This window comes from Liolophura sinensis, chromosome 8 (assembly GCF_032854445.1).
Source record: "Liolophura sinensis isolate JHLJ2023 chromosome 8, CUHK_Ljap_v2, whole genome shotgun sequence".
Lineage (NCBI taxonomy): Eukaryota > Metazoa > Mollusca > Polyplacophora > Chitonida > Chitonidae > Liolophura > Liolophura sinensis.
The window spans coordinates 4821412-4847735 of NC_088302.1; the positions used below are offsets into that span (position 1 = coordinate 4821412).

The 26324-nt window shown below is 41.4% G+C and overlaps 1 protein-coding gene across 1 annotated transcript in view; it reads right to left on the reverse strand.

Annotated features, from left to right (window-relative positions):
• LOC135472451 (adhesion G-protein coupled receptor V1-like) overlaps positions 1-26324 on the reverse strand; it is a 113780-nt gene that overhangs the window by 85290 nt on the left and 2166 nt on the right. The window contains exons 2-23 of the mRNA XM_064751967.1: positions 24799-25041; positions 23681-23782; positions 23349-23507; positions 20132-20251; positions 19612-19734; positions 18236-19015; positions 16552-16660; positions 16082-16228; positions 15767-15915; positions 14501-14642; positions 13876-14090; positions 13221-13409; positions 12754-12904; positions 11968-12167; positions 11211-11343; positions 8564-8827; positions 7456-7585; positions 2739-2962; positions 2235-2449; positions 1575-1722; positions 1037-1251; positions 311-435 (exon numbers count right to left, since the gene is read on the reverse strand). Coding sequence (XP_064608037.1) covers positions 311-435; positions 1037-1251; positions 1575-1722; positions 2235-2449; positions 2739-2962; positions 7456-7585; positions 8564-8827; positions 11211-11343; positions 11968-12167; positions 12754-12904; positions 13221-13409; positions 13876-14090; positions 14501-14642; positions 15767-15915; positions 16082-16228; positions 16552-16660; positions 18236-19015; positions 19612-19734; positions 20132-20251; positions 23349-23507; positions 23681-23782; positions 24799-25041 — 4283 coding nt within the window. The remainder of the gene's footprint in view (positions 1-310; positions 436-1036; positions 1252-1574; positions 1723-2234; positions 2450-2738; positions 2963-7455; positions 7586-8563; positions 8828-11210; positions 11344-11967; positions 12168-12753; positions 12905-13220; positions 13410-13875; positions 14091-14500; positions 14643-15766; positions 15916-16081; positions 16229-16551; positions 16661-18235; positions 19016-19611; positions 19735-20131; positions 20252-23348; positions 23508-23680; positions 23783-24798; positions 25042-26324) is intronic.

The window sequence follows — 26324 nt, forward strand, 5'->3', positions numbered from 1 at the left end:
GTGCTGAGAAGCTAGGAATCTGGTGGGAATGGCCTAAGAAAGAGTAATATATTACTACTTGTATCTCACGGACAGTATTTCTGACTGTGATCAAGCTTAATGATACCAGTATTCAATATTATACAAGTATACAACAGTATACAAGTATGGCTAAGTTTCAAGTTTAAAAAAAAAATTTCAGAAGCAATGGTAGCGTATACATGCCAACTTGATTCTGTGAATTATTAGAGAAGATTACAAATCAATCATAATACAAGTGAGTCATGTTCAAATCTGATTGTTGAATGTTGTTTTCAAAACTGTGACTTACCTGTTAACAATCAAATTCCCGTCCAGGTAAAAACTAGCTGCACCTGACCCAACAGCAACAACAACATTGTGCCAGTTACCATTCTGGATGTTTGTTGTTGTCAATGCCACAGTCACCTGATTTATCTGATAAAACACAAGTTATCACACTCTAAGTTTTATATTTGGTATGTTATTTATTCAGAACATAACCCAAGGGTTGACAAAACAACCAAGTTTTGTATTACACCATGACATATTCAGACTTCCTCTATTAAAAAAACTGTTTGATCCACCCTTTTTTGGAAACCATCAACATAAATTCATCTCATTTAGATTGTTCATGGAAGTATGGCATTAAGCAACAAACAAATAAATAAATATATTTGTTAAGAATGTAGAAATTTCACCTATATTATAGTCTGCAAGAAGTAATCACTGACAAACAAAACATGGTCAACCACCATTTTCTTTGCAGTGATGTACAAGAATCTAAAACATTTGCAACTTTAATTTAGTTCTCCCAGTCAGATGATATGTTAACATAGAATGGGCTAAGGTGAAAGATGACAGTGGGCACACTCCTACCAACATGTGTATCAACACTATGCAACAGTTTATGAAAGCTAGTAAACAATTTGATACATTGCATGTATTTTACTAATACATAAAACATTTTTTTGTGATAACACCAAAACAAAAATTAAAGCAACATTAAACAAACAAACAAACACAATTTGGTTATTACCTGTCCTACAGCAGAGTACTGGAACTCCAGAGAGGTAGAGAGTACGTTTGTCCTCAGTTTGAGGCTATAGTAGAAGGTGAGTCCATCTGGGGAGGTCTTGGACAGGATGAAGGAGTCCGTGTCTGAGAAAGGGATGAGCCAGACGCTGATGGTGAACCCAGCCTGGAGGTCAGAGGGCAAAGGTTGGCGATCCACAGGGATGGATACCAGTGAATCTGCAAACAGGAAAATCATGATTATTGTTACTGTTAACAATTAAGTCTTCATGATCTATTCTGAATTTTGCTGGAGCAAAACAGCAAATAAGTTAAGTATAAAGGGTGACTGTTGTTTAGTTAAAGAAAACATACCATTGCAAAGCAGCAGAAAATTTTTTCTCACAGTCATAAAAATTAGATTTGTTTATGTTTTCGCATTTATTTAAAATAGTTTGCTCCAGGGAGAAAAAACTTTTTTAACAAAAGCTGAAACAAATATTTGATACAAGCTGGTAAATTCCTTCTTTGTATAGAAACTAAAATGAGAAGTCTTTACTCACTCTGACTTCCGTTTAAGAAATACGGTATAGTTCCCGAACCAGAGCGTTGTTTATCTGGTGTAGGCTGCACATTGTACCTTTGTCCCCAGAAACAGGAGGTCCCATGAGCGAAGATTTCACTGGCAGGGGAGGCAACCTCCCACAGGATCTGAACAGGAATTAATAGTTAACAAGGTAATGTCATTAAACACGACCAGATTAACCACAGCTGCATTGTAAAAGATAACACTGTCTAGCATATAATAATTCATATAATTCCTTTCACATAACAGCTGACTGATGATTTGCAAACACACCACTATCTGGGGTACCATATATCATGTATAATTTCAATAAACTTGATGACTTGATGACCTGCAAATACACCATTATGTCTGCAAAAACATCACCACCTACAGTAAGAGCATTATTTATAGAGTACATCACTATTTATAGAGTACCTTATCTATTTTCCAAAAACATAAAATGTGACAATCTGTAAAGCCACATTATATAGAGTTACAGTACTGCAAACACAGCACTATGTACAGAACACAATAGAATTGTCATCAATAAAAAGGAGTAGCTTATATTTTTGGATGTTTCTACCAAATCAACGTCAAAATTAAGCTTTTTCTTCAGAAGCTGAAATCAGAGAAACACATTAGGACTTATACTTACAGACACCTGCCCATACGTCCCCTGCAGCCTCTCCACTACCATCTGCCCTCTGCTGGACTCCTCCTCCCCAGCCAGGTAATCTTCTGCTACTCTCACCTCCAGGAGGTCACCGCGGAAACGGAACAGTCCATTAGGGTCGTCACTGGGCAGTATCTCAACGGAGGCCCCCAAAAAGTCAGGGTTGCCAAGGCGACCAAATACATCACCTATTCCACCTGTCACATGATATGAGTTATTATAATACAAACCTACCTGAAATAACCATACAATGTTTACAAGTTCCACAATAAAATATACGACTGAAAAAACAAACATTAAATGTTTGAAAATTCGTCCTTGTTCAATGCATCATTAAGTAAACTTTGTGGAGTACAGTCTGACTGAGCAGCAACTTTTTACTATCGTATGAAGCTTAACTCAAACGATAGGTGTAAGTTTGCGTCACACATGTCAGTCACAGAATACAATTTATGTGGACAATCCCCTACAAACAGTATATCATACCTGAGACATTAATAAGGGTCAGGATGAAGAATTCACTCATCTCAGGTATGTTATCTGCTATGGGAACAAGGTTGATAGTGGCACGAGTTTCAGATGTGTCAAAGGTCACGGAGCCTGTCAACTGGACAAAATCATCTTCCTGACCAATAGCTGACTCAGTTGTATTCCTGGTCAGCTCCCAAAACACCCGAACTGCCCCGAAATCACCTCTCTCACGAACAACACTGCAGGAAAAATAATAAATTACTGTATTAAATGTTACTCGAAGATACGAGTTAAATATTATACCTTAAAATGAGTTAAACCTGTAAAATTACAATAGTATAATTAGAAACAAGTCTCTTTTTGGTCACTATAAAAAAAAATTTACTAAACACAGAAATATCCCTCGGCCCCCTACTACTTTCAAAAGGGGAGTAACTCCTTAGAATTCAAGTTCGAAATATGACAGTTTTACAACAAGGCTGCCGACACACATGTAAGCATGTAAAAGATTATGAGTCTAAAAGTCAGGCCCTTGCTGACATGCCATATGACATCTATAACATCCTGCTTATCATCACATAGCTCAATGTGAGAAATTTGCTCTGTACAAAATTTAACAGTTACAAGTACTTTTCTAAAAACCAGGTATCCAAAACATAACTTTATATTTGAGAGTGTAATGAAAAGATTCAACATGACATGCTCAAAGCAGGTGTTGGTTTAATCCAGGCACTAGTGTTCCCTCCACCCATACACCTAGCCACTATCATATAAGTGACTTTCATCCAGGCACTAGTGTTCCCTCCACCCATACGCCTAGCCACTGTCATGTAAGTGACTTTCATCCAGGCACTGGTGTTCCCTCCACCCATACACCTAGCCACTGTCATGTAAGTGACTTTCATCCAGGCACTAGTGTTCCCTCCACCCATACACCTAGCCACTGTCATGTAAGTGACTTTCATCCAGGCACTAGTGTTCCCTCCACCCATACACCTAGCCACTGTCATGTAAGTGACTTTCATCCAGGCACTAGTGTTCCCTCCACCCATACACCTAGCCACTGTCATGTAAGTGACTTTCATCCAGGCACTAGTGTTCCCTCCACCCATACACCTAGCCACTGTCATGTAAGTGACTTTCATCCAGGCACTAGTGTTCCCTCCACCCATACACCTAGCCACTGTCATGTAAGTGACTTTCATCCAGGCACTAGTGTTCCCTCCACCCATACACCTAGCCACTGTCATGTAAGTGACTTTCATCCAGGCACTAGTGTTCCCTCCACCCATACACCTAGCCACTGTCATGTAAGTGACTTTCATCCAGGCACTAGTGTTCCCTCCACCCATACGCCTAGCCACTGTCATGTAAGTGACTTTCATCCAGGCACTAGTGTTCCCTCCACCCATACACCTAGCCACTGTCATGTAAGTGACTTTCATCCAGGCACTGGTGTTCCCTCCACCCATACACCTAGCCACTGTCATGTAAGTGACATTCATCCAGGCACTGGTGTTCCCTCCACCCATACACCTAGCCACTGTCATGTAAGTGACTTTCATCCAGGCACTGGTGTTCCCTCCACCCATACACCTAGCCACTGTCATGTAAGTGACTTTCATCCAGGCACTAGTGTTCCCCCCACCCATACACCTAGCCACTATCATATAAGTGACTTTAATCCAGGCACTAGTGTTCCCTCCACCCATACACCTAGCCACTGTCATGTAAGTGACTTTCATCCAGGCACTGGTGTTCCCTCCACCCATACACCTAGCCACTGTCATGTAAGTGACTTTAATCCAGGCACTAGTGTTCCCTCCACCCATACACCTAGCCACTGTCATATAAGTGACTTTAATCCAGGCACTAGTGTTCCCTCCACCCATACACCTAGCCACTGTCATGTAAGTGACTTTCATCCAGGCACTAGTGTTCCCTCCACCCATACACCTAGCCACTATCATATAAGTGACTTTCATCCAGGCACTAGTGTTCCCTCCACCCATACACCTAGCCACTATCATATAAGTGACTTTCATCCAGGCACTAGTGTTCCCTCCACCCATACACCTAGCCACTATCATATAAGTGACTTTCATCCAGGCACTAGTGTTCCCTCCACCCATACACCTAGCCACTATCATATAAGTGACTTTCATCCAGGCACTAGTGTTCCCTCCACCCATACACCTAGCCACTGTCATATAAGTGACTTTCATCCAGGCACTAGTGTTCCCTCCACCCATACACCTAGCCACTGTCATATAAGTGACTTTCATCCAGGCACTAGTGTTCCCTCCACCCATACGCCTAGCCACTGTCATGTAAGTGACTTTCATCCAGGCACTGGTGTTCCCTCCACCCATACACCTAGCCACTGTCATGTAAGTGACTTTCATCCAGGCACTAGTGTTCCCTCCACCCATACACCTAGCCACTGTCATGTAAGTGACTTTCATCCAGGCACTAGTGTTCCCTCCACCCATACACCTAGCCACTATCATATAAGTGACTTTCATCCAGGCACTAGTGTTCCCTCCACCCATATGCCTAGCCACTGTCATGTAAGTGACTTTAATCCAGGCACTAGTGTTCCCTCCACCCATACGCCTAGCCACTGTCATGTAAGGGACTTTAATCCAGGCACTAGTGTTCCCTCCACCCATACACCTAGCCACTGTCATGTAGGTGACTTTAATCCAGGCACTAGTGTTCCCTCCACCCATACACCTAGCCACTGTCATGTAAGTGACTTTAATCCAGGCACTAGTGTTCCCTCCACCCATACGCCTAGCCACTATCATATAAGTGACTTTCATCCAGGCACTGGTGTTCCCTCCACCCATACACCTAGCCACTGTCATGTAAGTGACTTTCATCCAGGCACTAGTGTTCCCTCCACCCATACACCTAGCCACTATCATATAAGTGACTTTCATCCAGGCACTAGTGTTCCCTCCACCCATACACCTAGCCACTGTCATGTAAGTGACTTTAATCCAGGCACTAGTGTTCCCTCCACCCATACACCTAGCCACTATCATATAAGTGACTTTCATCCAGGCACTAGTGTTCCCTCCACCCATACACCTAGCCACTATCATATAAGTGACTTTCATCCAGGCACTAGTGTTCCCTCCACCCATACACCTAGCCACTGTCATATAAGTGACTTTCATCCAGGCACTAGTGTTCCCTCCACCCATACACCTAGCCACTGTCATATAAGTGACTTTCATCCAGGCACTGGTGTTCCCTCCACCCATACACCTAGCCACTATCATATAAGTGACTTTCATCCAGGCACTGGTGTTCCCTCCACCCATACACCTAGCCACTATCATATAAGTGACTTTCATCCAGGCACTAGTGTTCCCTCCACCCATACGCCTAGCCACTGTCATGTAAGTGACTTTAATCCAGGCACTAGTGTTCCCTCCACCCATACACCTAGCCACTGTCATATAAGTGACTTTCATCCAGGCACTGGTGTTCCCTCCACCCATACACCTAGCCACTATCATATAAGTGACTTTCATCCAGGCACTGGTGTTCCCTCCACCCATACACCTAGCCACTATCATATAAGTGACTTTCATCCAGGCACTAGTGTTCCCTCCACCCATACGCCTAGCCACTGTCATGTAAGTGACTTTAATCCAGGCACTAGTGTTCCCTCCACCCATACGCCTAGCCACTGTCATGTAAGTGACTTTAATCCAGGCACTAGTGTTCCCTCCACCCATACGCCTAGCCACTGTCATGTAAGTGACTTTAATCCAGGCACTGGTGTTTCCTCCACCCATACGCCTAGCCACTGTCATATAAGTGACTTTAATCCAGGCACTAGTATTTCCTCCACCCATACACCTAGCCACTGTCCTATAAGTGACTTTAATCCAGGCACTGGTGTTCCCTCCACCCATACGCCTAGCCACTGTCATGTAAGTGACTTTAATCCAGGCACTGGTGTTTCCTCCACCCATACACCTAGCCACTGTCCTATAAGTGACTTTAATCCAGGCACTGGTGTTTCCTCCACCCATACGCCTAGCCACTGTCCTATAAGTGACTTTAATCCAGGCACTGGTGTTTCCTCCACCCATACGCCTAGCCACTGTCGTGTAAGTGACTTTAATCCAGGCACTAGTGTTCCCTCCACCCATACGCCTAGCCACTGTCATGTAAGTGACTTTAATCCAGGCACTGGTGTTTCCTCCACCCATACACCTAGCCACTGTCATATAAGTGACTTTCATCCAAGCACTAGTGTTCCCTCCACCCATACGCCTAGCCACTGTCATGTAAGTGACTTTCATCCAGGCACTAGTATTTCCTCCACCCATACACCTAGCCACTGTCATATAAGTGACTTTCATCCAGGCACTGGTGTTTCCTCCACCCATACATCTAGCCACTGTCATATGTGACTTTCATCCAGGCACTGGTGTTCCCTCCACCCATACACCTAGCCACTATCATATAAGTGACTTTCATCCAGGCACTGGTGTTCCCTCCACCCATACACCTAGCCACTATCATATAAGTGACTTTCATCCAGGCACTGGTGTTCCCTCCACCCATACACCTAGCCACTGTCACATAAGTGACTTTAATCCAGGCACTGGTGTTTCCTCCAGCTATACATGAAGCAACTGTCTTATAAATGACAAAATCTTAAATATGGCATTTAACATCAATCAACTAAATGAAAAAATAAACTTACTCAAAGCTGACAGTGTCCCCTTCTGCCACCTGTTGATAGAGTGGAGCGGTGAATTCAAACACACCACTGGCGTCGTCATTGGCCGCTATCACGACGGTCATGTTCCCCAGCGAGCTCACTACAATATCTCCTGGGAAAAAAAAGATAGACATCACCATTTAGTCATTCTTCCAGGCTCAGCAATGCTTTAGGTATTATTTCTGTCATATTGCATATATAGTGATAGTGTGCTAGTGCTATCATACTTACACTTTTGTAATGCCTCATTAGGAGAGCATTTTGAAGTCTTGTAACATGTGTGTTCTTCTGTCTCGGGTAGATTTAATTATTTTTTTTTATTAGTGTTTTATGCCACACTCAAGAATATTTCACTTATATGAGCGGCGGCCAGCACTATAGTCGAAGGATAGCAGGCAGAGCCCTGGAAAAACCCACAACCATCCGCAGCTTGCTGGCACACCTTCCCACATATGACCAGGACTTAAACTCACTGCAACCATATTTGTGATAAGCTAGGACACTCACCACTTGGCCATGGGGGACCCTGTTTGGGTTTGAACTTCAATCCACTCAATGCGCTCTTATTACTTTCATACCACGCATACCTTATCTACATGATTCTACACGAAAACTGGAAAGTTGACAAAGTTGTGACCCATGGGGAGTGAGACAAAGATTCAGACTGTACAAATAGTAATAATCCAGCAGAAGGCATGAAGTGCTCCAGCCACAACAGTACAACAAGTGTTAGACAAAGTGTGCTGTATGTGTCAATTTGCATTACATTTACATTCAGTTAAAATGACAAACCGGTTCAGTCATGTGATTCAGGATGGATATCTCATTATTACTGCATCAAATGACAATGCTGAAGGAAGTTTTTGTGACACACCACTGATAGGCTAACTGTATGTATCCATTTCATGTGTTATGCCATACTCAAGCTGAGAATATGTCACTGTTAAATACAATGGCAGCTAGGATTATGGTTGGAGGACACCGGTCAAAGCCCGGGAGAAATCCGTGAGTATCTGCAGCATGTAGCTGCTACCTGAACACTTGGACCATCCACTATACAAGCAATGTCTGTGGATATATGACAGGATACCTTGCGGGTCGAATAGCTCCACAGTAAACTCCTCGTCATTTTCTGGTGTGACGTCATCCAGAATGCTGATGCTGATTGTTTTCTCTGATTCTCCAATTTCAAAGATCAGTGTTCCGATGAATACAGCGAGGAAGTCTCTGTCATGCCGGGTGGCTGTTCCATCCAGGGTGCGGTATTTCACCTGAGCCCGGAAGTGGGGGTCTCCGTCACGGACGACTGTTAGCTGCACCACACTGGGCTCTTGTGACGTCACCCGCGTAGAGCCTGGGGTCAACAGACATATTCACATCTACACACACATTTTGAACAAAATCGCATTCCCATTTATTTATTTTTTTGGACAGAAGAGTATGGAAATCATATCAATTTGAAGAATTCCCTGACAATCATTGCAATTTTTAACAAACAAGCTGTTCCCAGCTGGGTGGAGAGCTCATTTTGGTGGAGCTGCACGGTTACACACGGTTTGGTGGAGCTGCACGGTTACACACAGTTTGGTGGAGCTGCACGGTTACACACGGTTTGGTGGAGCTGCATGGTTACACACGGTTTGGTGGAGCTGCACGGTTACACACCTTATGTTTGTGGGTTCATCTCACTTGATCCTGTATTTTCGCTGGTTTTAATTTATCAGTGTAGGAAACCATATTTATTTGATATACTCCCAGATGCTGACTGTATTTTAAGAGTAACTGTACTCAACAAAGTTTGATACATTGGCAATAAGTTTTAACTGCTGAACTTTCTCATGGGTCCTGGAAGTGTAAGCCATATTGGCTTCAGGAAAGTGAGCTGTAATAATCTGTAATTGTGTGTAATAATAAAAAGCCTACATGTGCTGTCCACCTCAAAGGCTTCGAGAACAATAGAGGAAGAAGCCGAGGTAATCACACATATGTACTTGCACATCTATACTTGATCCATGACCTTGCATATCTATGATTATTATACACACTCTTGATTATCTTTTAACAAAAGTGATGATCGTGACGCATATTTCCCATATTGCATGTCAGCATTAGCAGCGTTCGTATTGCACGTCAGCATTAGCAGCGTTCATATTGCATGTCAGCATTAGCAGCGTTCATATTGCATGTCAGCATTAGCAGCGTTCATATTGCGCATCAGCATTAGCAGCATTCATATTGCATGTCAGCATTAGCAGCGTTCATATTGCATGTCAGCATTAGCAGCGTTCATATTGCATGTCAGTATTAGCAGCGTTCATATTGCACATCAGCATTAGCACCGTTCATATTGCATGTCAGCATTAGCAGCGTTCTTATTGCATGTCAGTATTAGCAGCATTCATATCGCACATCAGCATTAGCACCGTTCATATTGCATGTCAGTATTAGCAGCGTTCATATTGCACATCAGCATTAGCACCGTTCATATTGCATGTCAGCATTAGCACCGTTCATACTGCACGTCAGCATTAGCAGCATTCATACTGCGCATCAGCATTAGCTGAGTTCATATTGCATGTCAGCATTAGCACCGTTCATATTGCATGTCAGCATTAGCAGCGTTCATATTGCATGTCAGCATTAGCAGCGTTCATATTGCATGTCAGCATTAGCAGCGTTCTTATTGCATGTCAGCATTAGCAGCGTTCATATTGCATGTCAGCATTAGCAGCGTTCATATTGCGCATCAGCATTAGCAGCATTCATATTGCATGTCAGCATTAGCAGCGTTCATATTGCATGTCAGCATTAGCAGCGTTCATATTGCATGTCAGTATTAGCAGCGTTCATATTGCACATCAGCATTAGCACCGTTCATATTGCATGTCAGCATTAGCAGCGTTCTTATTGCATGTCAGTATTAGCAGCATTCATATTGCATGTCAGCATTAGCAGCGTTCATATTGCATGTCAGTATTAGCAGCGTTCATATTGCACATCAGCATTAGCAGCGTTCATATTGCATGTCAGCATTAGCACCGTTCATACTGCACGTCAGCATTAGCAGCATTCATACTGCGCATCAGCATTAGCTGAGTTCATATTGCATGTCAGCATTAGCAGCGTTCATATTGCATGTCAGCATTAGCAGCGTTCATATTGCATGTCAGCATTAGCAGCGTTCATATTGCATGTCAGCATTAGCAGCATTCATAATGCGCGTCAGCATTAGCAACGTGATGTTACGTCATTCATTGATACCGCTTCTTTTCTCCCTGTACAAATTCTTGTGCCATTCATAAAAATAATACTACAAGTCTTGGTATCTTACACTTGAAATGTTTGATAATCGGGTTACTGAACGAATACGGGCTGATGTGGACTCGTTCTATTGTTGCGTGGAAAAAGCCTGAATTCGTCCACATCAGCCTGTATTCAATCAATAACCTATAGTACTAGTGCATGTATGACAATTCCAAGTAAATTTCTCTGTGATACTGTTTGAGCATAAAGTACTACTATTAGTTTTATTCAGTGGTTAATTTTACAAATTTACGGTATTACCAGATAACACAGAGTAAACAAGCAACAAGCTGTGTACAGACAGTACCAATAATATGTAAGCAGCAAATGTGACCTTGAATATCATACACCTGATTGATGAGCCAGCATCTATGGTAATCCTGCTGATGTCAGACTAAGGTCAAAGGTTATCAGTTCACTCGAGGAAGACTAACCTTGGAAGTAGACTGGGTGATCATTCTCATTGATGTTAACTATGGCGGTCTGCGGTTCCCCAAGCCGCGGCAGATTCTCACCATCAGAGGGCACTGATAACCTCACTATAAATGACTCGGTGGGCTCCGGGATCTATCATAATTAAAACGATGCTTTATTTACACACAAGTAAATACAGCTGTGGAGAAATACTTTAGCTGCTATCTGTCTCAGTATAAAGTAGGTATACCAACGGAACAAAAGTAGAAAGCACGGAACAGTTTCTTATGCATGTAAGAATGTGTTCACAATTCACCAAACAAGGCTGACACTCTCTAGTAGTGACAAGAAAATGATTTAACCTTGTTGATTGCATGGATAACAGAAGATGCATATACATGTATGTCATGATTAATACCCACTTGGACTCACAGTCTGCAGCCAAATAAATTCTGTCATCAAACAACTGGAGCATAATTTAGCTCAGCTTTTCCAAGGAAGACACAAGCCCAATACTGTGTCCATCAGGAGTCACCATACCATGTACTATACGATAAAGCTTGTAACTCCATGCTATATCATGGTGACATCCAGAGACACTTGTAACATCTTCACTACTGGCTTCAAATAAATTTTTTAATTTATACTGAACGCTTTTTATTTCTCTGTTGACGCTGTGTTGTGTGGGAAAACATCAACAGGCCTATTCAAATTTACATGTCTAACAGCCACTATGACTGTCTGTCTACTAGCTAATGTTAACAGAGTAGGACTTACATCATCAGGCTGTGAGCGAAGGACCACATAGCCCAGGGTTTGTGAGGGCCCAAATGTGATGGAGCCTGACTTAGAAGTGAAGTCTGGGTTGATGATGGAGTCGCCCTCTAGGGCCCAGTCAATGACCACACTCCTGAATGTCCCGCCGGAGCGACGCACTTCGATACTCACTGTCTGGATGTCTGACACTTTACTCTCATCTGTAACACATACTCAAACTCCTTACCCACAGCATCATACACGGATTCTGTCTTTACACTGTTTCTGGTAAAAAACCATTAACAGCCGGGTTGGACATACCCTAGATAGTCGCACTCCTGCTTAAATGTCACAAACAGCAAATGTCATGACAAGTTGCTTCACAACTGTAACCGTCAAAATTGTCAGAGCAATGTGAAGGTTGTGTTGTATGAAAAATGACAGGTAAAAACTTGTTCAGTGCACATACAACAAATGGCGATGTTTACAACATAAATGTTATATTAATCTGCTCCCGCAAATTAGCTCCATCAATCCACAATTCAGAAGAAAAGAAGCAGAATCTGGTTTGGGTTTCTCTCGAAAAGAATGCAAATCTGAAAAGTACTGCTATTATGTAAACCCAAAATATAACTTGCTTCAAAAATCGCCTTTAACATGTACATGTCAATATCTTTGTACAATACCTAGCAGTAAACAGTCAAAATCAAATCTGCCTTCACTGCAATATTATACTACAGTACATGTAAAGCTAACAAAATCGACATCTATTATTAACAGCAGGCATATCAAGATAAACACACTTACTCATAAACACAATGGCAGGGTTATCTGCAAAGTGTATTACACCATATGGGTCATCATTAGGAGGAACAGTTACCCCGATGGTGACTCGGGGACCCAGGGTGGCTGTGGCTGAGCCATAACTTCTCAACCCAATAGAAAATATCTCGGTTAGCTGAAATAATGCAGGAGAAAGAATGCGCAGTTAAAATGAGTATTCAAGATGAATGTGCAGTATGCAGCCTTTGTCATTTCTCATTTTGGCAAAATAATGATTAAAATGCAACAAAGTTGGTGTTTCTTGTCTCCATTTTTTAAAAGTAATTACTAAAACTTTAAGCAGCTTCATAAACATAGTTTTCTTTTCTTCTGTGAAAAAGCACAAGGGTTTTATAATTTTACATCACACTTATTTTCACATGACAGCATGATCTGCAGATAATTACATGTAGAAATGTTTAACTGTACATGACGACTGTAGCCCGTCCTACCTCAGGTATTCCATCTCCACGAGCTACAACAGATGCGTTCATCAGCAGCACGCCTGGTTCAAACACAAGCACATTGGCCGAGCCGTAAAACTCTGTTTCTCCATCAGGTGTGATGAAGTATTCTACACTCCTAGACAGAAGAGCTCCACCTGTCCTCTCCACAACAATGTCCACTGGGGAACCTTCCTCCTGAAAATCAGAGACATGATCAGGTTATCTTGGTTGATAATCCACATTTCCTCGCTTTCTTCAACGTGAAATGACAGTACTTGACATCAACATATGTTGAGCTAAACCATATTAACAGACCATCAATACATTAGCCAAGGTTATCAGTAGCAGTTCTGCCGCTGAAGCTGACAGTTTTCTAGCACAATACACTAAAGTAAAAAACCCATCAAAACACCTTTCTAAGCTCCATAGAACTCTAAGCATCAGGCAAAATTATTAATTTAGTCATGGATAAAATTTCGGTCAAATACAATAGCTCTAAGACTAGTCATTTACAAGAAAAGTTACGAAAAACCAATGAATAAAGTTTTGTGAATATAGGCCAAGAGCTTTAGTACTAGTTCATCTGAAGAAACATGAGAACACCAGCAGCTATTGTCATAGATTATAACACATACTAGAACAAGTTAACCCAGAGCAATACCTCAGCTGTGTATGTGTCAAGCATCAGGGGAGAGAACTGGAACGTTCCCCCAGGGTTGTCATTCTCCAGGATAATGATCTGTACAGTGGATGCCCCTGGGCGGAGGCGCTGAGTTTCTGGAGGTTCGACATTCGTTAAGGTGACACTGAGAACTTCATCAGTTTCTGGTTCATCATCAGGTAACACAGTGATCATAATCTCTGACAGAGACATTCCTGTACAAGGCAAATGGCGCATAATAGTCAATGTGCTTCATAACTTAATTTAGACAATCTATGTTCAAAAAATTAAATATTTGAACATTTACAGCTTTGTGAAATGTTACAAAATCAAACCCAGTCAGATGACTGAAGGATCTACTAAAGTGTAAAAGTTTACAGGTCATACAATCCATTACTTATTAATAATCTTGACATCTCAATAAAGAAATGAATAAATAAAAGAGAAAAAAATCATATCATCCAAGTACTGGTACCACGTTCATCATATGACACAATACTATGCATGATTTACAATTCATTACATAAACATATTTTCACTTTTTACTATTATTAAAAAAAAAGCCTTGACTCAACTACTGGCTGACTGATTGACTATTATGGAATACTTCCTTGTCAAAACTGACCTGAGTCCATGACAACAGAACCATTGGTTTGCAGGATGTCTGATGCTGTCACCAAAGAGCTGTTAGCACTGCTGATACCCACCAATTCCCAGTTAATGACAGCCCTGCCATTGGTGCCTTCTCGGCTTATTCTCAGCAGAACCTAAGCAAGGAACAAAATAATAACATTTACAAAGGCATGAATTAATTATGGTAAAAATTTTACACTGTGCTAACCATTCATACATGGTATGGTTTGTGACATGTAAAAAAATACATGATTTTGACTCTACATCATGGTAAGCCTACAGGATTTTGACTCTTCATCATGGTAAGCCTACAGGATTTTGACTCTATATCATGGTAAGCCTACAGGATTTTGACTCTACATCATAGTAAGCCTACAGGATTTTGACTCTACATCATGGTAAGCCTACAGGATTTTGACTCTATATCATGGTAAGCCTACAGGATTTTGACTCTACATCATGGTAAGCCTACAGGAATTTGAATCTACACCATGGTAAGCCTACAGGATTTTGACTCTATATCATGGTAGGCCTACAGGATTTTGACTCTACATCATAGTAAGCCTACAGGATTTTGACTCTACATCATGGTAAGCCTACAGGATTTTGACTCTATATCATGGTAAGCCTACAGGATTTTGACTCTACATCATGGTAAGCCTACAGGAATTTGAATCTACACCATGGTAAGCCTACAGGATTTTGACTCTACATCATGGTAAGCCTACAGGATTTTGACTCTACATCATGGTAAGCCTACAGGATTTTGACTCTACATCATGGTAAGCCTACAGGATTTTGACTCTACATCATGGTAAGCCTACAGGATTTTGAATCTACATCATGGTAAGCCTACAGCAGCTTGACTCTACATTATGGTACAGGGTTCAGAAATGTAAATCATGGTACAAGGTTCTGACATCTAAATCACGGCATGACAGTTATAGTTGGTTCTCTACTTTCCAACATTTTGAAATGTAAATAATCATGCAGGATTTTGAAATGTAAATCGTGGTACAGGGTTCTGAAATGTAAATCACAACATGACTTTAATGCTTGGTTCTGTGAATTCTAAGAAGTTGACCTCCATCTTAGGTCTGACCTCCAGTAAGTCACTAGTTCCTATCCAAGAATAGTCCAGCCTCAGATATCTTTGAGAGATCAGCATCTAGTTTATCATCAATTTAGACTGTTAACAAGTTCAGAATAACATTTTTTTTTTTTTTTTTAGTTTATGTATGAAAATTAATGCCGATACCTGATTTGTACCGTTCCCTGGCTCCTGTACTGTGATTGGTTGTGTGTTCATGAATCCTATCTCCCCATTGGCTGCTTCTGCCGTTACAAGGACAGAAGCCACTGATCGTGAGCCAATCACAGGACTGTTGTAAGCTCCCAAAGGGGGCTCTGTCAAGAAAACATGCAGAATGGTTTAAATGGAGAGGTCAACCTCACTTAACAATGCACACTAAACTTGTATTAAACATCATCACGTTATAACAAACCAGAAGAACATTCATACTGTTAACACCAGATATTAAATATTTACAATTTTTTATTTTTCCTTGCTTACCTGTGTTTAGGCGAGCCTGGGCAATTTGCACTGTGAAGTTAGCCCCAACCACCAGAAATGCAGCAGGGTTTATGGTGAAGTTGATGGAGGTCTGGCTCTCACCTGCGAGGAGACTGACAGTGACTGGGTTTGTCACACCCAAAACATCTGAAAACAAATTAATTAAGTGAGCATTTTACTCACATATATATCACAACATGGAATATTTTGATCCCAAATATATCTGTTAATTTAGCATTGGTTTCAATACATCATACAAGACTAATGAATGAGTTATCCCCTTCAAATCAACTTCAGATTGCCTCCCTTTATTGCTTACGGACTTTTCTTCATAAATTTGACACCTTTTCTGGCAGAATTAAAGCTTCAACGATGTAAACTCAAACATTTTTCCCAGTATATTATTGTGATATAACTTATAATATTGTGGTGTTTGCACATGAAGTACTAGGCATCAGCTTGTGTCTCACCTAATATTTCAAAACTCTGGTTATACTGCACTGAGAGGCTCACATTGACATCTTCTAGAGTGCCTCCTGACCGCTCAATTGTCAGCTCAAGTAGGCGAGGGACAGTCGTCTGTTAACAAGAAATAGGTCAACACTTCTGACACATTTATTCACATGCAGAAGACCCACTGTAAGAATAATGCCTCCCTTCCAACTCCCCTTCCCCACCACCAAATCAAACAAGCAAAAGAAATCAAGACTGAAAACCAACTGACATGTCTTTTTTTTCATAATTAAGAGACCTTCTTCAGTTCAAATCCATTTGCACTTTGAAAGAGAGAATCAACCAATTTTAATATAGGGTATCAATGGCTACTACCCTATTTCTTCGAAATTTTGGGACACCTGCTCATTTTAGCCAATATATATGTAATTGTAGCAGGAATATTGATTTTCTTTTTTCTCACATGGTTAGACCATCTAAACATGCTCATATCTTGACTTTTCCAAAAGGCTGGTAAAGAAATGTAATATTGTACTTTCAACACTACTAATATCTGACCCCATAAATAGAATTAGGGAATACGTGCCAAACCGAAAGAAAATTTCAGGACAAGTCAACAATCACTGATTTAATCACAAGTGATTCTGTAATCAACTGTCTTTGACATCATTTCTGCACACTTGCTGTACTTGTCTGCCTGAAAGCCGTGGCATTATGCACACAGATACAAAAGATATGGCACCAACCAACGCTTAAGTAAGCCATATAACCATGAGCTGGTTAGTTTGGGAGCAGGTAAATTTAAGATCATATAAAATACTAAAGTTCAAAATAGAGTATCAGGAAAGAGGGCATATGATACTGACGGAAATAACCTTCAAGACAAGAAGAAATATGGTCACCGCAAGATATTTACAAGGACAACAAATCTGAACTGGTTAAAACAAAACAAAATTTGTAATAGATTTCATGTCACTTCAATAAATTTTAACTTGAGTAAAACTGTGGGAAGGACATACCTAAGAAGCTGAATTAAATTCTCCTCAATTAAGCTGAATGCATACCTTCATGTGTGTTACCTGTATACTAGTATATACATATTTACAGGTCAATTTCTGGCACCATTTGGATGTCTTAAATTTCCTCTATTTAACTGTTTGTGGCTTCAAAATGAACATTACATTCAACATTACATCAGTCACACCAAACGCAACACGAAACAATATTTATAGTGCTGTTTTACTCAAATACCCTGATGAAGACACCAGACATGACACTCCACCAAGTCTGAAGTGTAGTGAAATTAATCCAAACAGTACCTGCCTTATCCATCTTAGCCTGTGTTGAACATAGAATCTACTAGTGTGGCATAAGATTTAAACCTGGCTAAATTGTGAATGAACAACTGAAGTGGTAGACAAACAACATATGTCCAGGAAAACAGTTTTTTATTTATTTTTTGTTATTTTATTTATATTTTTTAGGATTTTTTCAACTGAGTAACATGCATTTGGAAGATTGGACTCTGTGTCCCTTTCTGTCTATACTTTCAAAAATCAATATGTTTTACAGGTACTTCAGTGTTTTAATGGTCTTTCAACTCATATATATTATATTTTCGTGTTTTCTTTGCCCATTAATAAAATCGTTTCGGACCTGCTGAATTAATTTCTTGACAATTAAACCCTTGGGGACACTCACTGTGATCAGCCTCTGCTGACTGTCTTGGCCCATGGTCACCAACCCGTAGGCAGAGTCGCTGTCCATGATCACAATCTCCATTGACTCTGGGACCTCTAGCCTTGCCCCACCTGTAACTGACTCAGGTAGGAGGCGAAATGTAAATTTCTCTGTGGGCTCTGGATCAAAATCCTGGACGATGGAGAGCACAGCCATGGCAGACATCTCCCCAGAGAGCAGAGCAAACATACCCTGGGAGGGGCCTAGGTCAGAGGTCACAGGGTCAAGGTCAGAACCAACCCTTGTGATTTCCCACTGGATGGACACGTCACCAAACGTACCATCGCTGCGGAAAACAGTCACATTTAACTGCGGCTGCTGGTCCTCGTTCACAAAACTGACCGGCACCTGTGGGGCCCCCCTGACTCCTAGATGGAGAACCCCATTAGGATCATCACTTCGGCCTATCGCCACAGTGAGATTGAAAGGATTAGCCAATACAACATTGCCATTTGGATCAGCCAACACGACATAAAAGGTCTCCTCCATTTCGGGAACATCATCATCCAGTATCTCTACAAGGACTGTTTGTTCTGTAGAGTTGACAGGAAATCCAATGCTACCGCTGTTTTGGCCAGTAAAATCTTCACTATAGTTTGCAGTTCCTGAGATCAGTTGATAAGACACGGTTGCCGGGGAGTCAGTTGGACCAATCAGAGATATGCCATCTGCTTGGATTCCACGATTCACTACCAGAGTTATGGTCCTTGCTCCCGGTCCTTCCTCTACCAGGACTGTTGACTGTAGACAAGAAAACATGGGAGAATGCTTGTACTTAAAATAATACAATACATTTTAATATTTAACAATACAGGCCGAGACAAATTTTAAGATGAATTTTGATAGGAAAGTCACATTTTATCAGTATATTGGTGTATATCACTTTGTGAAGTTACATGAACTGTTAACAAGAATGTGCATGTACTACACATGCTTCCATATGATGTGTGACTGAAAACCTCTCACAAAAATTGTAGTGGATTCACAGGCAACGCTGAATACTTAGTTTGGAATTAAATAAATAGTGAACCACAAACCCTTAGTAAGTAACTGATAATCTTTGCCATATGTCATGGCCACAGACAGAGCTTAATGCATATGTTATATTGATGGGAGGCATATGATCTCCAACAAGCTACATGTTAGCCCATCAAGACGGCCACGTGAGAACTGTCAACAGTTTATTGTCACCAAGGCACTTGAAAACCTCAGAAGCATCTTGACGGCAACCTGTTTGAACCAGGACTGAACCCACACCTGAGTTTTGATAGAAGGCTACACACAAAATAACACAGAAGAAAATAACACAGAAAAAATAACACAGGCAGACACTGTACCTGAGAGAAGCGTATTGGGGCGTCATTAGGCAAAACAGCTATTTGTCTCTGACTGGTGGAGAAAGTGGCCTCTGCGTGGGTTGAGGTGAGACTGACAGTAAACACTTCCAGGTCCTCAGGTATCTAACAGGTGTAAATCAGGTCAGTTATAAGATGTTCTGTTATGACATGGAACAATACACCAAAACATGTGGCTCTTAAACCATTCAAGTGAAAGCAGGAAAGAACAAGATTATAATCTGAAATTTCCTTGTCACAAAATATCAGGGCAAAAAATTTGCAACTCATAAAACACTGTCTTTCCAAAGACATGTCTTTTATAGAAGAGTATGACGTCAATCCCCACGCGCTCACTCACTCCTTTATAGAACATTTACTCAAAATTAGTATTGTGCTTTGCCAGTTTTAAAGAGAAAAAAGTTTTAAAGAAAGTTTCCTTTGGAATGATGGCTATTTTTTATTACGTAATAAGAAAGTATTGAGATGCAACCACATTATTATGTCTAAAAATAAGACAAACCTGATCTGGTTGAATCTGGAAGGTGAGCAGCTTCTCCGACTCTCCTGCCAGGAACGGTATATCTCCTGATACAGGTGTGATATCTTCACCAGGTACTGCTGAATCTGTCCCTCCCTCTACCTGTAAACAAGTGTAATCTCTACATACATCAATCACAATCACAACACTGTACAGGTGTGATATCCTCACCAGGTACTGCTGACTCTGTCCCTCCCTCTACCTGTAAACAAGTGTAATCTCTACATACATCAATCACAATCACAACACTGTACAGGTGTGATATCCTCACCAGGTACTGCTGACTCTGCCCCTCCCTCTACCTGTACTCAGGTGTAATCTCTACATACATCAATCACAATCACAACACTGTACAGGTGTGATATCCTCACCAGATACTGCTGACTCTGTCCCTCCCTCTACCTGTAAACAAGTGTAATCTCTACATACATCAATCACAATCACAACACTGTACAGGTGTGATATCCTCACCAGGTACTGCTGACTCTGTCCCTCCCTCTACCTGTAAACAAGTGTAATCTCTACATACATCAATCACAATCACAACACTGTACAGGTGTGATATCCTCACCAGGTACTGCTGACTCTGTCCCTCCCTCTACCTGTAAACAAGTGTAATCTCTACATACATCAATCACAATCACAACACTGTACAGGTGTGATATCCTCACCAGGTACTGCTGACTCTGTCCCTCCCTTTACCTGTAAACAAGTACAATCTCTACATACATCAATCACAATCACAACACTGTACAGGTGTGATATCCTCACCAGATACTGCTGAATCTGCCACTCCCTTTACCTGTACTCAGGTGTAATCTCTACATACATCAATCACAATCACAACACTGTACAGGTGTGACATCCTCACCAGGTACTGCTGACTCTGTCACTCCCTTTACCTGTAAACAGGCGTAATCTCTATATACAGCTATCACAACATTGTACAGGTGTGATATCCTCACCAGGTACTGCTGACTCTGTCCCTTCCTCTACCTGTAAACAAGTGTAATCTCTACATACATCAATCACAATCACAACACTGTACAGGTGTGATATCCTCACCAGGTACTGCTGACTCTGTCCCTTCCTCTACCTGTAAACAAGTGTAATCTCTACATACATCAATCACAATCACAACATTGTACAGGTGTGATATCCTCACCAGGTACTGCTGACTCTGTCCCTTCCTCTACCTGTACTCAGGTGTAATCTCTACATACATCAATCACAATCACAACACTGTACAGGTGTGATATCCCCACCAGGTACTGCTGACTCTGTCCCTCCCTCTACCTGTACTCAGGTGTAATCTCTACATACATCAATCACAATCACAACACTGTACAGGTGTGATATCCTCACCAGGTACGGCTGAATCTGCCCCTCCCTCTACCTGTAAACAAGTGTAATCTCTACATACATCAATCACAATCATAACATTGTACAGGTGTGATATCCTCACCAGGTACGGCTGAATCTGTCCCTCCCTCTACCTGTAAACAAGTGTAATCTCTACATACATCAATCACAATCACAACACTGTACAGGTGTGATATCCTCACCAGGTACTGCTGACTCTGTCCCTCCCTCTACCTGTAAACAAGTGTAATCTCTACATACATCAATCACAATCACAACACTGTACAGGTGTGATATCCTCACCAGGTACTGCTGACTCTGCCCCTCCCTCTACCTGTAAACAAGTGTAATCTCTACATACATCAATCACAATCACAACACTGTACAGGTGTGATATCACCACCAGGTACTGTTGACTCTGTCCCTCCCTCTACCTGTAAACAGGTGTAATCTCTACATACATCAATCACAATCACAACACTGTACAGGTGTGATATCTTCACCAGGTACGGCTGAATCTGCCCCTCCCTCTACCTGTAAACAAGTGTAATCTCTACATACATCAATCACAATCACAACACTGTACAGGTGTGATATCCTCACCAGGTACTGCTGACTGTCACTCCCAGTACTCAGGTGTAATTTCTACCTACATCAATCCCAATCACAACACTATACAGGTGCCATATCCTCACAAGGTACTGCTGACTCTGTCCCTCCCTCTACCTGTAAACAAGTGTAATCTCTACATACATCAATCACAATCACAACACTGTACAGGTGTGATATCCCCACCAGGTACTGCTGACTCTGTCCCTCCCTTTACCTGTAAACAGGTGTAATCTCTACATACATCAATCACAATCACAACACTGTACAGGTGTGATATCCTCACCAGGTACGGCTGAATCTGCCCCTCCCTCTACCTGTAAACAAGTGTAATCTCTACATACATCAATCACAATCACAACACTGTACAGGTGTGATATCCTCACCAGGTAATGCTGACTGTCACTCCCAGTACTCAGGTGTAATTTCTACCTACATCAATCCCAATCACAACACTATACAGGTGCGATATCCTCACCAGGTACTGCTGACTCTGTCCCTCCCTTTACCTGTAAACAAGTGTAATCTCTACATACATCAATCACAATCACAACACTGTACAGGTGTGATATCCTCACCAGGTACTGCTGACTGTCACTCCCAGTACTCAGGTGTAATTTCTACCTACATCAATCCCAATCACAACACTATACAGGTGCGATATCCTCACAAGGCACTGCTGACTCTGTCCCTCCCTTTACCTGTAAACAAGTGTAATCTCTACATACATCAATCACAATCACAACACTGTACAGGTGTGATATCTCCACCAGGTACTGCTGACTCTGTCCCTCCCTCTACCTGTAAACAAGTGTAATCTCTACATACATCAATCACAATCATAACATTGTACAGGTGTGATATCCTCACCAGGTACTGCTGAATCTGTCCCTCCCTCTACCTGTAAACAAGTGTAATCTCTACATACATCAATCACAATCACAACACTGTACAGGTGTGATATCCTCACCAGGTACTGCTGACTCTGTCCCTCCCTCTACCTGTAAACAAGTGTAATCTCTACATACATCAATCACAATCACAACACTGTACAGGTGTGATATCCTCACCAGATACTGCTGACTCTGCCCCTCCCTTTACCTGTAAACAAGTGTAATCTCTACATACATCAATCACAATCACAACACTGTACAGGTGTGATATCCCCATAAGATACTGCTGACTCTGTCACTCCCTCTACCTGTACTCAGGGGTAAACTCTATATACATCAATCATAACACTGCACAAGTGTGATATCTCCACCAGGCACTGCTGACTCTGTCCCTCTTCTACCTGTAAACAGGTGTAATCTCTATATACATCAATCATAACACTGCACAAGTGTGATATCTCCACCAGGCACTGCTGACTCTGTCCCTCTTCTACCTGTAAACAGGTGTAATCTCCACATACATCAATCACAACACCGCACAGGTGTGATATCCCCACCAGGTACTGCTGACTCTGTCCCTCCCTCTACCCATACACAGTTGTAATCAATCAACACTGTGCATGTGTGATATTCTGCCAAATGTTTCAACTGGACTGAAGACACCTACCACATATTGCAGAGTGACATTCCCAAACAGCCCCTGAGAGCGAGTAATCACCAACCCCACAGACTGGGCAGTTGAGTCTTCTTGTGTCTGAAGCACCGTACTCTGCAATAAAACAGGAAAAACTTACTAACAGGCTTATCAATTGTTTCTCCTGGTTATTACAGGAGATATATTTCAGATAACCTTCCACTAATGGGAAACTCTAGCTGTGCTACTTTATTTACCATCAAATGAAATCTGGTGGGTGTTTAAATGTCTACTGTTCTGATTGATGATACTTAAAATTACTCCTGGGCTAATTTGGGTCCCAGTCGTGAAATCTGTTGTTCCTTCCTACCTTTGTTTTCCCATGAACAACAATGTTCACTCCAGCTTGGACCTTCCTGCCTTTGTTTTCCCGTGAACAACAATGCTCACTCCAGCTTGGACCTTCCTACCTCTTTTTTTCCCTCAAACAACAATGTTCACTCCAGCTTGGACCTTCCTACCTCTGTTTTCCCATGAACAACAATGCTCACTCCAGCTTGGACATTCCTACCTTTGTTTTCCCCATGAACAACAATGTTCACTCCAGCTTGGACCTTCCTACCTCTTTTTTTCCCTCAAACAACAATGTTCACTCCAGCTTGGACCTTCCTACCTTTGTTTTCCCATGAACAACAATGCTCACTCCAGCTTGGACCTTCCTACCTTTGTTTTCCCATGGACAACAATGCCCACTCCAGCTTGGACATTCCTACCTTTGTTTTCCCATGAACAACAATGCTCACTCCAGCTTGGACCTTCCTACCTTTGTTTTCCCATGAACAACAATGCTCACTCCAGCTTGGACCTTCCTACCTTTGTTTTCCCATGAACAACAATGCCCACTCCAGCTTGGACATTCCTACCTCTGTTTTCTCATGAACAACAATGCTCACTCCAGCTTGGACATTCCTACCTTTGTTTTCCCATGAACAACAATGCTCACTCCAGCTTGGACCTCCCTACCTTTGTTTTCCCATGAACAACAATGCTCACTCTAGCTTACTCCAATTTTCCTGTGGACCTACTCCACAGGAAAGGGTATCCCTCTGAAGGCCTGTGCAAAGCGGCAATACTTTACCACATGAACCTACCTCTTGGAAGCTGAATCTGCCATAGGCATCATCGCTGGTTAGAATGGTGACATTCGCTGTGGAGGGTTCTGCCACAGTGGCCTTTCCCCCGACCACCTGTAAGACAAACGTGTAGCTCTCCTTGAGCTCCGGAATGTTGTCATCTCTCACAGTGAACAGCGCTGTTGTGACGTCATCACCCCCCACCTGGAACCTCCCCACCTGGCTGTTACCGATGAAGTCACTTGTGTCCTGCCCGCTAATCTGTGACACAATTCAACAGGTAAAAGTTAACAAGTAGAAGAATTTAATAACCATAAAGCCAGAAGGAACTGGACTATAAGACATAACCTCACAGGGTAGGGTTTAACTGTTTTGACAGTATTACTTGACAACCAACTTTGTATGAGAAAATATCTGACTTTTCACACTTGGCTTTTCTACTGCATTACTGACACATATATATAATATAGAACCTAGCAATTGCTGATGATCATAAAATTCTTTTATTCTTTTTTTTTCATGAGTCATAAGGTAAGCAGACATTTTTGTTTCTTTTTGACGAGTTTTACATAATTCTTTTTTATTGTAAAGAATCTTTCAGTAAGTGAGCTTTTTTTTTCTTTTCCTAAAGACTGATAGGGTAAGGATCACTTTTTTTTAAATAATATTGTTGTTGTTATTGTTTTGCTTGTTTTATCAGACCCTGTGCCATTCTTCCTTAGAGCATGATTGTACCATTATTACATTCTCTATAGTCACAGTATACTGATTTATTGAAAGGCAAAGACCTCTAATAATCGAAGTCAGCATCACTATATAGACTATTTGAAACTTTGCAGAAATATACTTTCATTTGTTTTTTTTGATTTTTGTGAGGAGCATTGTGAGGATAAACTGGTACCCATAAGCCACACTCAAAGATTAACTAAGGTAGATTCAGACTCAACACTGTCCAGCATATACACGAAATGTAATCAAAGTGAACACAGTCCAATTTATAATGATAGTTCAACAGAAGCAAGAGCATAGAGTACAAGGTGTAAAACCAGGTTATAGATCTCAGTATGACGAAGTGGATGTAGTACATGTGGGAAATATTTTCCCTGGCAGCCAGAGACAATTCTATTATCTCTGATGTGTTTGTGAAATATAATGTTTTTGGAAATGGAAAGACATCCAGGATCTTGTTAATATGCCTGAATATCGCAATATCAGATAATTCAGGAGAGGGGACGACGACCCCTTGTGGTCCACCAACAGTCTGTTTGAAACATTTTCCTTTAAACATAAACTCATTCTTAGTAAGAATAAGGTTGGCAGTTTCCAGCAGTATATCATCAGTTGATCTGGTGATATCATGTACCATGTTGCTGTAAATAACCAGATCCGTGCATAGATCATCTAGTATTCCCCTAAAATTGAGGTTAGTATACAGTGATGTAATATCATAAGAAACTAGCAGTGCTTTGTCCGAGACAAAGAACTGTTCAATCTCATTAATGAAATGGCTCATGTCAGACTTTCTGTCTCCTGTCAGATAAGAT